The 15,039-nt window shown below is 46.1% G+C and overlaps 1 protein-coding gene across 7 annotated transcripts in view; it reads left to right on the forward strand.

Annotated features, from left to right (window-relative positions):
- Positions 1-15,039, forward strand: part of LOC127454107 (phosphatase and actin regulator 4B-like) — a 72,082-nt gene that overhangs the window by 34,564 nt on the left and 22,479 nt on the right. For 6 of the 7 annotated variants that reach the window (XM_051721075.1, XM_051721076.1, XM_051721074.1 and 3 more), the window contains 3 exons: positions 1,845-2,015; positions 9,359-9,439; positions 11,033-11,476. In XM_051721075.1, the coding sequence (XP_051577035.1) occupies positions 1,845-2,015; positions 9,359-9,439; positions 11,033-11,476 (696 nt within the window). The remainder of the gene's footprint in view (positions 1-1,844; positions 2,016-9,358; positions 9,440-11,032; positions 11,477-15,039) is intronic. The other variant, XM_051721071.1, reaches the window with a different exon arrangement.

Consider the following 15,039-nt stretch of genomic DNA (forward strand, 5'->3'; position numbering starts at 1 on the left):
GGATAATATCATGTCTGACTTTATGCAAACTAACATATACAGATGGTAAGTAGTCAATTATGCATAATAGGTTTGCATATCATCACGGGAACATTTACTGAACCAATAATTGAAATATTAATGAAATCTATTTCTATACAGGCAGAATAGTCTTATCTTTAAACCAAGCAGGCTCACAGAGTTAAAAATGTATTGATGTGTAGCACGTTAAGGACAAATAATGATCGCAAGTAAAGGCGCTGTACAGTATTGCCGACATTTCCAAGTGTATTCTCCAAATATTCCACAATATGCATAATGTATCGTAATTGGGGAAGAAAAGAACAACTATGAAGTTATTTTTATTTTATAGGTGTGCGCAATTATGAGCAATGGAGTGATAATCTGAGGCGATTGTCTGTGTTTATCAAAATGTGTATGATTAAAATTTGAAGGATATGGTCGCTTTAATATTTTGGCCAAACCATCTTGCGATCAACTGACAAGGATAACGTAACTGAATAGTAGATCGCAATTGACTGGATGGGCACCACTCTAATAGTCTATTACTAGTCATTATCCTTTATTGTGGAATCAATATCCATCGTTGCAGGTTCATTGCTTTCCATTTGCTAATTGTACCAAATAGCACACAGCTTCTTCATCGGTGTACAAAAGAGTACAGTGAGGCCCAGCCTCAAACACTAGAAAGTTCAAAGCCACATTCAGCACCCACTTGAATGGGCCAAAGATGTGAGATTGTGAGTCTCTTGGCAGTGCTGGACCTCAGAGGAATGTGAGTGTGTAACATGGGACAGCAGTAGCCTCTGGCTAGCTCAGCATGCCGAGATCTGATTGAGGTTCAATTTGGGGATCCGCTGGCCTTCTCACGAGAATGTCAGGGAACAATCAGTGTTGGTGTTTAAAACAACACACTCTTATAAGTCTCAGCAGTTTAGTATGTTTTGATATTGAGGTTGGAGAAGGGTTGTGGTGTCAAGTATTTTGCACGTGATGGCGTCCATGGATCAATGCCAGTGCACATGTCAGGACACAGCTGCTCTTTGAACAATTGGCCTATATGCAACTATGTTTGTAGTATTTTGCATATTTCGTTAACATATGGTGGCACAATGTTATAATGTTCCCTGATCTGATAAATTTTATATAATATGCTTATGTAAACTCTTTGCACAACACATACAGTTTGTATTATGAAAACCAGTGGTTCTCGGTTGGTTTTGCTTTAGGACTTAGATTTTACATTGGACATCAAAAGGTGACCCAACAGAGTACTGAAATTGTACATTGTACAGAAGTCAAATGTTCTTAAAATCAAACACTGAAATGTATTAGCTACAGAAAGCACATTTTGCATATGACAGAACAAACCACGCTTATGCTTGCTGCAAATTAACCTATGTTAAATGTAGTCTGGGTCACAATTTATTTTGATTTTTGAGGATGAAGGCATTTCACGGAATCTGCCCATGTCGGCATCTGCCAAATTTGGCTAGCTTCTACCAAATGACAGATGAATTAGTTGCAAAATGCTGCAGAGATGATTGGACACAAGTTCTTTGACGTCAGGATATGGGAAGTGTATTCTACTCCCTTTAAATTTGAAGTCTATTTATTTTGCTATCCTATCTATGCATGCTTATAATGTTAGCTGCATTTTATTGTTTGCATTTAGCATCATTCTTCCCCACTGTTCTTGACCCTATCAGAACTGACTTGGGTCGCAACCCACCACTTGAGAACTACTGACGTAAACCATCTGACCCAAGGCCATTAATCTGCTCTGTTCTATGTCTTGTTATTGACTGGTCAGCCAGATCTCTAATTTTCTGTCTCTCCTCCAGATGATGAAGGTGACCATCAGCATAGCACCACAGGAAGCGAAGGGGGCATGGCAGGGGACTGCACCCCTCCCCCCAAACGTAAGGGCAAGTTCTCCACTCTGGAGAAGATCTTCAAACCCTGGAAGTGGAGGAAGAAGAAAAGCAACGAGAAGTTTAAGGAAACTTCAGAAGGTCCCTTGTTGTATTCTCTTGTGTGAAGGAAAATATTAGTCTTGTTGCAGCCTTTCCTTCACTTTTTTTGTATCACACCTGAATGTTTGTTGTCTTTGCTTATATGAATGTTGTTTTTTAGTGGTACATTAACAATAACCAGCGAATAATATCTATTAGCCTAAATCCATAAACTCTGAAGGCATTCATCATCTAAGACCTTTGCAGTAGATGTGTTAAAGGGATAGTTAACCCAAAAATTTACATTCTGTCATTATTTACTCACCCTTGTGTTGTTCCAAACCCATCTGCTGGTATTTCTTCTGTGAAACACAAAAGGGAGAAATTTTGAAGGATAAGAACTTACATTTTTGTCTGTTCCTCACACAAAGCTATTGACTTCAGAAGACTTGAAATATATATCTTTGGAGCTTGGCATGTGTGGTCACTACGAACTGTCATTGTGTGGAAAAGTGAATCCAAAATTCTCTTTTTCTGTTTCACAGTTAAAATAACAGCATACAGATTTGAAACAACATAAGGGTGAGTAAACAAGGACAGAATTTTCATTTTGGTGCAAACTAATGCTTTAAAGCTGAAGTATGGAATTTCTGTGCCACTAGCACCACCAAATGGAATTGCAAATATAAACAATGTTTTCAAAACAGATTTCTTCTGTTGATCGAACAAACAGATAGTCCCATCCCCCAGCTCATGCCATTGGTCGAGTCAATGTTATTGTCTCTCTTAAGATGGGTCTCTCAAAAAAAACAGCGGAATTTTCATTGCACCAAAGAGACAGTGTTTACCGTTTTCAAGAAAATTAACCTATGAATGGCTTACTTATGGCTGTCTTTGCATATTAAGCTGGGATAGGAGAAAGCATTTTAACACTGAAAAAGTTACATACTTTAGCTTTAACTATGTAGTTTAAAATCAGTATGTTGTAGGTACCAGTGTGTAGTCTTGAGTTCCCTATCTGTCACTCACTCAACGTTGGTGTCGATGTAGTGACACTAGGGGTCACTCTTGGGAGCCCGAGACACCTCTGGTCTTTGATAAAAGGCCAATGAAAATTGGCGAGTGGTATTTGCATGCCACTGCCCCGGACATACGGGTATAAAAGGAGCTGGTAAGCAACCACTCATTCAGATTTTCTCTTCGGAGCCGAACGGTCATGCTCACTGAGCTGAATACTACTGTTCATTCACCTCTGCTGGATCTGACGGCGCATTTCAACGGCTTCTCCCTCCTCTGCACTGGTGCACTGCAGAGAACGCCCCTGGGCGCTTCGGCAGAAAAACTAGAGAGTATATTTTCAGAAAGAGCATTTTTCCCCTCTAAAAGAGTATATATTTCTCTAAAAGAGCGCACACACGGAACGTCTTTTTAAAGACGTGTCTTTTTAAAGATGCTTTTCCAATTGTGTGTTATTCCTGGTTGCGCTCGTTATCTCTCACCTTCTGACGGTCACGATCACTGTCTTTCGTGTCTGGGCACTGCTCACGCGGAGACAGCGTTCGTGGATGGTCATTTTCTCATTGTGAGAATATGTCCATGGCAACGTTGCGGTCGCGGCTCGCCTTTGTAAGAAAGCGAGCCACCCCAGAGGCTCCCGCCTCGGTCCTTTTACCCACGGGTATGAGGCCAGTGCGGCTAGCACTGGGGGCAATTTGGGGACCCCAATGGGACCGCCTCCGCCGGGTATCCCCCCATGGACCTCCCATTCCCCAGCACGCTCGTCTGCCCCGATCGGGCTTCCGGGTGAGTCCACCGGCTCGTCTCACGGCGCGTTCGACCTCTTATTCAGAGCCTGCGAAAGTGATGAGCTCTCGAGCACAGCATCGGAGAGCGGGCTCGTCCAGTCGGAAGCCTCAGCTGGGCTCCTCCCTTCGGGGTCGATTGCCCAGTCACAGGCTGACGCGGAGATGACGACATGCTTTCCCGGGCAGCTGCGAGCGTCGGCTAGAGTGGAACTCACTGCTCTTCCCTGAACCCTCGCGGCGCCGATCAAAGCCACGCCCCGCCCCCGTTCCTTTCTTCCCGGAAGTGCATGAAGAGCTGACAAGGTCGCGGGAGGCACTTTTTACTGCCCGATCCCGATCTTTTCAGCTTCCCCGCCCTCACTACCCTCAATGGTAGGGCGGCCAAGGGCTATTCGGCAATCCCCCGGTGGATAAAGGCGCTCGCGGTGCACCTATGCCCGCAGAGCACCGCCACCTGACGCAGGTGCCCAAAGCCCCCGTCCAAGGCCTGTAGGTTTATGTCGTCTCTGACGGCCAAGGCCTATGGTGCCGCTGGACAAGCCGCCTCCGCCCTGCACGCCATGGCTCTCCTGCAAGTCCGCCAAGGCACTAAAGGAACTGCACGAGGGTAGTTCCGCCCTGGGATTGATGCAGGAACTGCGCTCGGCGACCGACCTCACTCTCCGAGTGACGGATGTCACGCTGCGGTCTCTCGGGCGGACGATGGCCACTAGTGGTCCAGGAGCGCCACCTTTGGCTCAACCTGGTCGAGATGGGTGAGGCCGACAGGACACGATTCCTTGCTGCCCCCATTTCCCAGGCGGGCCTATTCAGCGACACCATAGAGGACTTTGCCCAGCAGTTTTCGATGGTAGAGCAGTAGATGGATGCTAGCCGGCATATCCTGCCCCAGCGCGGCTCAAGATCCCGCACCACGTCTACTCATCACCAAGGGCGTCCCCCTGCGGTGACTGCACCGGCTCCGCCGCAGCCCGCCCCTGCCAGCCCGGCATGGAGCCCACCGCAGGAAGCAGACGCCACCTGTCTCGTGGCTGTCCAGAACCCGTGAAAGGCTTCAAAGCGCCCTTGAGATGGGCGACCCAGTGACAACGAAACCCGCTGCTCTGGAGCTGGTAAGCAGATCTCCATCTTTTTGTTACCTTTTGCATTTAATTGCGCTGCATGCCCAAGTGGCTGCAGTACTCAAGAGCTCAGCAAGAGCGGTTTCCTTGTTTCCTGGGTCATGTATCCGGTGTGTACGGCCATCATCACAACCACCGTCCACCACTCTATTTGGCAGGTTTGGCGCTCCAGCGGCAGTCTCCCGCCCCTGGAGCGCCCAGCTGTGGCACAAATCTGCCCCCGATGTGACAGTCTCTACGGGTCACGAGGACAGGCCTCTTCCTCCCCCGTTCCAGGCTGTTCCGGGGGTGGTCACAAGGAGCCAGGTAAGTGCTCCGATGTCCTTAGACTCAGCACGGCCACGACATGGTGTGGCACCTCGAGCTCCGCCCCGCTGCGAGGCCCCACCTGCCGGTACGTCCGATGACGTTGTCCCTTTGGTCCCCCTTGCGCGGAACTTGGACGCATGGCTTGCGCTTTCCAATCCGTCGCGAGGGCTGGTCCGGACTGTCCGACTCGGCTGCGCGATTCACTTCGCCAGGCATCCGCCCAGGTTCAGCGGTGTCCGCTTCACCTTGGTGAAAGACGAAAATGCTGCTACCTTGTGCGGAGATCGCTACCCTCCTACGGAAGGGCGCGGTAGAAACTGTCCCTCCAGCCGAGATGAAGAAGGGGTTTTTCAGCCCCTACTTCATCGTACTGAAAAAAGGCGGTGGGTTGAGGCCAATCTTGGACCTGTGAGTTCTGAACTAGGCTTTACACAGACTCCCGTTCAAGATGCTGATGCAAAAACTCATTCTGGCGAGCGTCCGGCATCAAGATTGGTTCGCGGTGGTAGACCTGAAGGATGTGTACTTCCACGCCTCGATCCTTCATTGACACAGACCCTTCCTGCGGTTCGCATTCGAGGGTCAGGCGTATCAGTACAAAGTCCTCCCTTTCGGCCTGTCCCTGTCTCCTCGCATTTTTACGAAGGTCACAGAGGCTGCCCTTGCCCCGTTAAGGGAGGTGGGCATTCGCGTTCTCAACTATCTCGACAACTGGCTAATCCTAGCTCACTCTCGAGACGTGTTTTGCACACACAGGGACCTGGTGCTCTCACACCTCAGCCGACTAGGGCTTCAGGTCAACTGGGAAAAGTGCAAGCTCCTCCCGGTTCAGAGCATCTTTTTTCTCGGTTCGGAGTTGGACTCAGTCTCCTTGACGGCGCGCCTTATGAACGAGTGCGCCCAGTCGGTGCTGAACTGTTTGAAGGTGTTCAAACAGGGAACAGCGGTTCCACTGAAACTTTTTCAGAGGCTCCTGGGGCATATGGCATCCTCGGCGGTGGCCACCCCACTCGGGTTGATGCATATGAGGCCGCTTCAGCACTGGCTCCAGACTCGAGTCCTGAGACGGCCATGGCACCACAGGACACACCGCCTGGCCATTACGTCGGTCTGTCACCGTCTTTTCAGCCCTTGGACCGACCTCTCATTCCTACGGGCAGGTGTTCCTCTAGAACTGGTCCCCAGGCATGTCGTGGTCACGACAGACGCCTCCAAAACGGGCTGGGGTGCTGTTTGCAATGGGCACGCAGCCGCTGGCCTCTGGACGGGTCCGCGACTGCATTGGCACATCAACTGCCTCGAGTTGTTGGCAATTCTGCTCGCCCTGCGGAGGTTTCGGCCGTTGATCCAGGGCAAGCACATGTTAGTTCAGACAGACAACACGACAACGGTAGCAAATGTCATCCGCCAAGGTGGTTTGCACTCTCATTGTATGTCACAACCCCCCCGCCGTCTCCTTCTCTGGAGTCAGCAGCACTTCAAGTCGCTGCAAGCCACTCACATCCCGGGCAACCTCAACACTACAGCGGACGCGCTGTCAAAACAGGTTACCCTCAGGGGAGAGTGGAGACTCCACCTTCAGGTGGTCCAGCTGATTTGGAGTCGATTCGACAGGTGCACCTGTTCGCCTCCCAAGAATCCTCCCCACTGCCCGCTCTGGTACACCCAGACCGAGGCCCCCCTTGGCATAGACGTGCTGGCTCACAGCTGGCCCACTGGCATTTGCAAATATGCGTTTCCCCCAGTGAGCCTGCTTGCACAGATCCTGTGCAAGGTCAGGGAGGACGAGGAGCAGGTCGTCCTGGTAGCACCCTACTGGCCTGCCCAGACATGGTGCTCGGACCTCACGCTCCTAGCGACAGCTCCCCCCTGGCGAATTCCCCTGAGGAAGGACCTTCTTTCTCAGGGAAGGGGCACCATCTGGCACCCGCGCCCAGACCTCTGGAATCTCCATGTCTGGCCCCTGGACGGGACGTGGAAGACCTAAGCTGTCTCCCACTTGCGGTGGTAGACACGATCACTCAGGTTAGGGCCCCCTCTACGAGGCGCCTGTATGCCTTTAAGTGCTGTCTGTTCGCTAAGTGGTGTTCTTCCCGTCGGGAAGACCCCCAGAGATGCGCAGTCGGATCAGTGCTTTCCTTCCTGCAAGAGAGGTTGGAAGGGAGGCTGTCCCCTTCCACCTTGAAGGTGTATGTTGCTGCCATAGCAGCACACCACGACGCAGTCGACGGTAAGTCCTTAGGGAAGCACGACCTGATCATTAGGTTCCTAAGAGGCGCCAGGAGGCTGAATCCCTCCAGACCGCGCCTCGTTCCCTCATCGAACCTCTGTAGTTCTTCAGGGTCTACAGAGAGCCCCCTTTGAGCCTTTGCAGTCAGCCGAGCTTAAGGCACTCTCCTTGAAGACTGCCCTTCTGACTGCGCTCACTTCCATCAAGAGGGTAGGTGACCTGCAAGCATTCTCTGTCAGCAAAACGTGCCTGGAGTTCGGTCCAGGTTACTCTCATGTGATCCTGAGACCCTGACCGGGCTATGTGCCCAAGGTTCCCACCACCCCTTTAGGGACTAGGTGGTGAACCTGCAAGCGCTGCCCCAGGAGGAGGCAAACCCAGCCCTGTCATCGCTGTGTCCGGTACGCGCTTTGCGCATCTGTTTGGATCGCACGCAGAGCTTTAGAATCTCTGAGCAGCTCTTTGTCTGCTTTGGTGCACAGCGGAAAGGAAGCGCTGTCTCCAAGCAGCAGATCGCCCACTGGCTCATTGACGCCATAACTATGGCATATGTTGCCTAGGACATGCCGCCCCCGGTAGGGCTACCAGCCCATTCTACCAGGGGTGTAACGGCTCCCTGGGCCCTGGCCAGGGGTGCCTCTCTAACAGACATTTGCAGAGTAGCGGGCTGGGCAACACTCAACACCTGTGCAAGGTTCTACAACCTCCGGGTGGAACCGGTTTCATCCCAGGTAGTGGCACGCAACACAAGCGTATAAGCCTGGGATTGCTGGCCGGGTGTATCGCTTGCACATAGTGCCTTCCACCTCCCTTGTAGCTGAAGACGTGTGCCATTAATTCCCAGTAGTGTCCACAAACTTTGTTCCCTGGTTGACTTCCTCCGAGCCCTGTGGCAGTCAAGTTTTCAGAGAGAATCGCTGCCGGCCCAGTACACGCGCTAACTAAGAGCCCTGTTCTGGGGTAGGTGCTCCGCATGTGGCGGTTCCCTGTAAGGCTGACCCCATGCAATCTATATCTTCCGCTAGTTCGTTTTCCCTGCTTGCAAACTACGTCTTCCTTGGGCAGAGCCCCTCTGCCCCAGTCTCCATGTTTGTAGTAACTCCTCCCCCATTGGGCAGGATCTACCTTGAAGGATCTCCACATGGTTGGAAAGACCATGTGACATATTTTTCCACTTAAATATCCCCCCCTCTCTTTGGGCGAGGTGTGGTCTCCGTGGTGTCTTCCCCTTGGGAGCGACACCCCCCGACTAGACCTGGCGGCCCAGTTGGATAATCCCCCTTCTTTTTTAGGGAGTGGAAAAAGAGAAGGGGAAAAGAGGCCACGACTGGGTTAAGCTTGTCTCTATCTTTGGGTAGTTGACTTGTCCCCATAAAGGACTGTTTGACACTCATAACTGTGTCGGGGGAGGTTACGTGTCGACCTGGTGTGCTGGCTATGAGGCACACAGCAAGTCTGCCCACCACACACCGCCAGTTCACGTAACACAGTTCAGCCTTGTGGCGTTTTGAATAGGGACCCCTAGTGTCACTACATCAACACCAACGTCGAGTGAGTGACAGATAGGGAACGTCATGGTTACTGGTGTAACCTCCATTCCCTGATGGAGGGAACGAAACGTTGTGTCCCTCCTGCCACAACGCTGAACTACCCGCTGAAATGGCCGGACCTTATATCTGCTCCTCAGCATAAAACCTGAATGAGTGGTTGCATACCAGCTCCTTTTATACCCGTATGTCCGGGGGAGTGGCATGCAAATACCACTCGCCAATTTTCATTGGCCTTTTATCAAAGACCAGAGGTGTCTCGGGCTCCCAAGAGTGACCCCTAGTGTCACTACATCAACACCAACATCTCGTTCCCTCCATCAGGGAACGGAGGTAACACCAGTAACCATGACGTTTCTTTTTATAAACTGTGTTTTTGTTTCTCCCACAGTTTTGGAAAAAAAGATGTCGATGAGAAGGCCCAGGCAGGAACTGATTGAGCAGGGAGTGCTCAAGGAGCTTCCTGAGAATGGTAGGAGATAAACTGTGTGTGTGTGTGTGTGTGTGTGTGTGTGTGTGTGTGTGTGCATGTGCACGTGCTCATTGCTGTGAAGAATGTATGTACGAGTAAATATGTGTGTCATGCAGGAATCTGCTCCTCTAATTTCAGAGTGGTACCACAGGGCTAGTTGATATATTGAGTAAACAATATATCATATTACCAATTAATTTCTGGCAATATAAAATTAAGCAACATTTTAAATAACATGATTTGAATGCACATTTTATTAAGTTCCTTAAGCATTGCACTGATTTTGTGATCCTACCTTGTAGGACTTCTCAATTGAAATAGAAACAAAATAGTAAAGTGGCCTTGTATGATTGTTAAAGCTGAAGTATTTAATTTCTGCGCCACTAGCACCACCAAATGTAATTGCATCTGCAGTTGGTCAAACAAAGAGATAGTCCCGCCCCAAACTCACGCCATTGGTTGAGTAACGTTGTTGGGGCTGGTCTAAGTGGGTCTCTCAAAACAAACAGAGCAATTTTCATAGCGCTACCGAAACACAGTGCTTACAGTTTTCGAGGAAATTAACCTATGAATGGCTTTTGCATATTAAACTGGGATAGGAGAAAGTATTTTACTATATATTTAATGTAGTCAATAGGCTGAAACATTTCTAAATATATTTTAGCCATAAAATATATTTTTTACTTTCACTATTCCTACTATATTTATTACATTCCTCTCATTGTGGTCAAGGGTACTGTATATGCCAACAGAGAAAATTCGGGGCCTCTCTCATTATACATTTAAGGCGTCCATTACTGCTGAATCACAACTGTTCTGCACTTCAGAGTTATTTTGATACATGTGCTATACATTCATTTCAGCAGGGCATTAGATCTCATGACTCAGGACACCTCAGTGTGGTTATATTTTATCACAGCCCCGTTTAATGTGACAGCAGTCTGGGGTGACGAGACAAATTTAGTAGTTTTGGAAGCAAACGAGGATGGAAATTTCAGTTTGATGCCTTTTTTTTTACTTCATTTTTTTTTTATTTTTTTTTGAGGGAAATGACATGCAGTTTTTCTTGAGACAAGAAAAGTGGAGCAAATTGTAGCCTGCAGCAAAAAGCTTTGAAAGTCATGTGCAGTGAATTGGCTGCTTTGTAGTCCTATTTATTTGGGAGCTGCTCCTGTAACCTCTGAGAGGTAACAGTAGAGACAACCTGTGCTTAATCAGACCTACATGTTCATGTGGAACTTCAGAACTAAACTATGTTTCTCTCTGTGACCTGATTTAAAAGAATTTTGTAATCTCTGTTAGTAAAGAAAATGCTAATCATTTTGAATTTTGTGAGGCTTTGTCTGTCAGAGAAACAAATATTTGTAGAATAGATAATGTACTAAAAGGTGAAGTGTGCAATTTCCTCAAACACCAAACAGAATTTAAAATATAATGTTTTCAAAAAATATATAGTATTCCATACTATCGTTCTTCTCAAACAAACAGAGCAATATTTTGAATGTGCCACAGTGTTTATACTTCTCATGGAAATCAACCTACAAATGGATTACTTCTAGTTGTCTTTTAATAATTTATAAAATCTTTTTTCAGAAGCCGGTGAGGCCCATGGTCATAAGACACATTATGTGAAGAATGGTCATACACTACCTGTAGGAGGCAGCGGAGTTGGTCTGGGGCTGGAAAAGGTTCACTCACCCTCTGAATCAGAATTCAGGGTCAACCCAGTCTGGCTACCACAGCCAGACGACCGCAGAGGTCATGTCCCATCTGACGTGGATCATTGCGGGGGACTGGGCCCCCGGGCCCCCAGCCAGGATGAAAGCAGGGAAGGCAGGAGAAGTGGATGGGCTCCTGGGACAGAGGACTGGCAAGGAGATGATGGCCGACGTGGAGGAAGACCACATGCTGATGTGGACAGGAGGCCTGGGCTCACCAAAGCACCATCCGAGGATGGCCGTAGGACTCGCCCTGAGCCAGACTGGAAGCCCACGCTCCCCCGCCACTCATCTGTTGAGGAGGGAAGGGGAAGACGAGGTGTGTAATTGGGTTGGATTAATACCAAAAATATTAGCTTTGGGATGGTACCAGCATCTGGTACCTAAAGCAACAATTAATCCTTGGGCAACTGATGAAATGAGACTAGTGCTACTATATGCAGCACAGCAAAAAGAACAAAATGGAGATTCCTCAAGGCATTTTTAAAAGTTGAAGTAATTTTCAACCTGGCGCGGTGCTCCTGCACGAGATGCTGAAGAAACAACAAGATGCAACGCAGTGGTCAAAGACATCCGTCTACCGCATGTTTACATAAAAATAACAGAAAAACAGCACAGACCAAAAAAAAATGTCCCCTAACACATGTGAAATATGTTATATACTGTATAAGGCAGTACTGCTCACACAAGTTCTATAATTTTCAAACTGGATCAAAATCGCAAACATTAAAGGAATATTCCGGGTTCAATACAAGTTAAGTTAAATCGATAGCTTTTGTGGCGTAATGTTGTTTACCACAAAAATTAATTTTGACTTGTCCCTCAATCCTTCAGTGATGCACTTACAATGGAAGTGAATGGGGCCAATCTGTAAACGTTAAAATACTCACTGTTTCAAAAATATAGCCACAAGACTTAAACAATATGCATGTTAACATTATTTTAGTGTGATAAAATCGCTTACTAACCTTTTCTGTGTAAAGTTTTATCTATTTTACAACTTTGCTGCCATGACGATGTAACATTGGTGGCAAATACAGCTCAGAAAATACACTAGTTTTAACAGAAGAAATAATGTTAATGCTTTTATAAAATTATAAGATTCACATTTCTTCCTTTTTAATCCCATCCAAAAATTGGCTAAATTCACTTCCATTGTAAGTGCCTCACTGTAACCTCGATTTTTTAATTTTGTTTTAAAAAGGAGGGACAAATTGAAATAATTGTTTTATGGTAATCAACATTATGCCACAAATACTGTCGATTGAGCTTAACTTGTACTAAACCCAGAATTTTCCTTTAAACTCTAAATAATATAACAACTCTCTCCACACTTACATATGTAACAGATCTTTTTGCTGTCATCTGATGGTCTTATCAGATGATTAATGTTTGTTCAACAATAAATATTTCACTTAATACAAAGCTTCAATGATAACTAATTTCAGCTATACAAATAGTGCAAATGACTTTACTTTTGTTAATTATCCTATATGGATTTGATTTATAGATACATCAAAGAATCAAACTGTTATAATGTCAAATTTGAAAAATGCAAAAACGCTTTAACGCATTAAATTGGCTTCATGTCACACTGCCTTACCTGAACTGCAGAACTGTGCTGAATAGTTGCACATTCTTGTCTGGGTCAGATACTGATATTTGTAATCATACAGCAGTTATTATTTATTTATTTATTTATTTATTTTGTATCACAGTGCTTTTTTAGTTACAGTATACCGTGCAACCCTACTATTTAGGATCAGTTCTCTTGCATTTCTCTAGTTCCCTCTCTTACTTCCTCTCCTCTGTTCTCCATACTTCCACCACCTCTTCCTCCTCTTATGTCGGGCCAGCTGGAGAGATGAGTGTCTGTGTTCCCTTGGGTCCTGCTCTAGCTAAGATTCTTATTTAGGAACTGAGCTCAGCTAAGCTGAATTCTCCTGTTCTCTCCTAATTATCTAACCACTGTCACCTCAATCCTCCTCAAAGTGAACATTATCACTTAGTCCCAAAACCTTCCTTTGGAGACAGATCTGTCCCTCCCTCAGAACTGTTAAGCAAGGTTGAATTTAGATGATTCAGTCTCTATTTAATTTTTGTCCTGCAATATTCAAAGTAGATGGAAAGCCAACATGAATTTGGAGACTGTCTGTCACACTAAGGGGCCGTTTACACGACAACGTTTTCAACTAAAAACGGAAAACTTTTTATGCGTTTTGGCTGTTCGTTTATACGACAACGACGTTTTGGGGCCTGAAAACGCAAACTTTTGAAAACGGGTTTCAGAGTGCAAATTTTTGAAAACGACGCCGTTATCGTCTCCATGTAAACATACAAAAACACGAATTTGTGAAAACGATGATGTCATGCGCATGTGTATTACGTGTTCAGTCTATAGGCATGCGCGCAAGTACTTCAAAACAACACGCGAGACATTCAAAACTACAATGGTGGACTACAGGACTGTGTTTGTGCTGCATAGGATTTTGTCCAGACAAAATTTCTCGATGCTTTCGCCATCTTCATTGTTTGTATTCACTGCTCTGTGAAAGAATGCTTATGTGCGCATGCACGCCAACTACTGGCCTGGCATGCATAAAACAGCATTTTTAGTCGTTTTCGCGGATCCGTATGAACGGGGATCGTTTTGACAACGTTGTCGTCTGTACGCAAAACTTTTCAAATACTCAAAGGAAAAACATTTCTGTTTTTAGTACATCGTTGTCGTGTAAACATATCCTCAGACCCTCTTGTCTAACTCACACTATAACCTTGATCTCTTTTTCACCTGAAACTAAGGGGCCGTGTACACGACAACGTTTTCAACTAAAAACTGAAAACTTTTTATGCGTTTTGGCTGTTCGTTTACACGACAAAGGCGTTTTGGGGCCTGAAAACACAAACAAAAAATGCGTATTACGTGTTCAGTCTATAGGCATGCGCGCGAGTACTTCAAAACAACGCGCAAGACATTCAAAACTACAATGGCGGATTACAGGACTGTGTTTGTGCTGCTCAAGATTTTGTCCAGACGTTTTCGCGGATCCTTGTGAACGGGGATCGTTTTGACAATGTTGTCATCTGTACACAAAACTTTTCAAAAACGCAAACGAAAAACTTTTCCGTTTTTAGTACATTGTTGTCGTGTAAACGTACCCTAAGAAGTAATAAATATACTATAAATAAATAGCCCTGATTTGAAACATCAGCTTTGAGGAATTGAGTGGAATGAAAGCAATGGGGGCAGGGAGGCGAGGTAATTATGGCATCCGTGTCACTGTGTTATCTCAGCCTAGCTGAAGAGCAGATAAAGAAAAGCCTGCAATGTGTGAGACAAAGACAGTGGCTTTAAACCACCCACTGCCAGATCTAGCTTACTCTCATAGTTATTTAAATAAAATAAAAAAAAGGATCCTGATCTATGGGCCTATTTACACATGTTCATAGTGACAAGATCAAAATAATACATCAAAATAAATATTTTTTTTCCATTCAGCTAAAAAAAAATTAAAACAAGATATAAGCTTTGGAGTCATGTTTCTTTAACTGACATTCCAGATCTTTGTTGAATTGTAAAAATAGCTATGATATTAGTACAAGGAACAAAAAAGTCATAAAAATTATATGGCTAGCAATTACTGACACAATGGGGATTTATTTTAATCACTGACCACATTCACATGCATTTAAAGAAACTGTTTACTCCAGGGTTTTTGCAGAAAGCAGCATTATGAAACTTCATGTAAATGAGAACGCTGTTTTTCTTTTGCCGTTTATCAATCATGATTAAGGAGATTAAGAGAAAGTGATTTAACACACCAAGGTTTCTCCCGGAGAACGCGGTTTATGTGGTCATGTAAATGCATAAGCGGCGTTCTT

The sequence above is a fragment of the Myxocyprinus asiaticus genome, chromosome 16, assembly GCF_019703515.2.
Source record: "Myxocyprinus asiaticus isolate MX2 ecotype Aquarium Trade chromosome 16, UBuf_Myxa_2, whole genome shotgun sequence".
NCBI lineage: Eukaryota > Metazoa > Chordata > Actinopteri > Cypriniformes > Catostomidae > Myxocyprinus > Myxocyprinus asiaticus.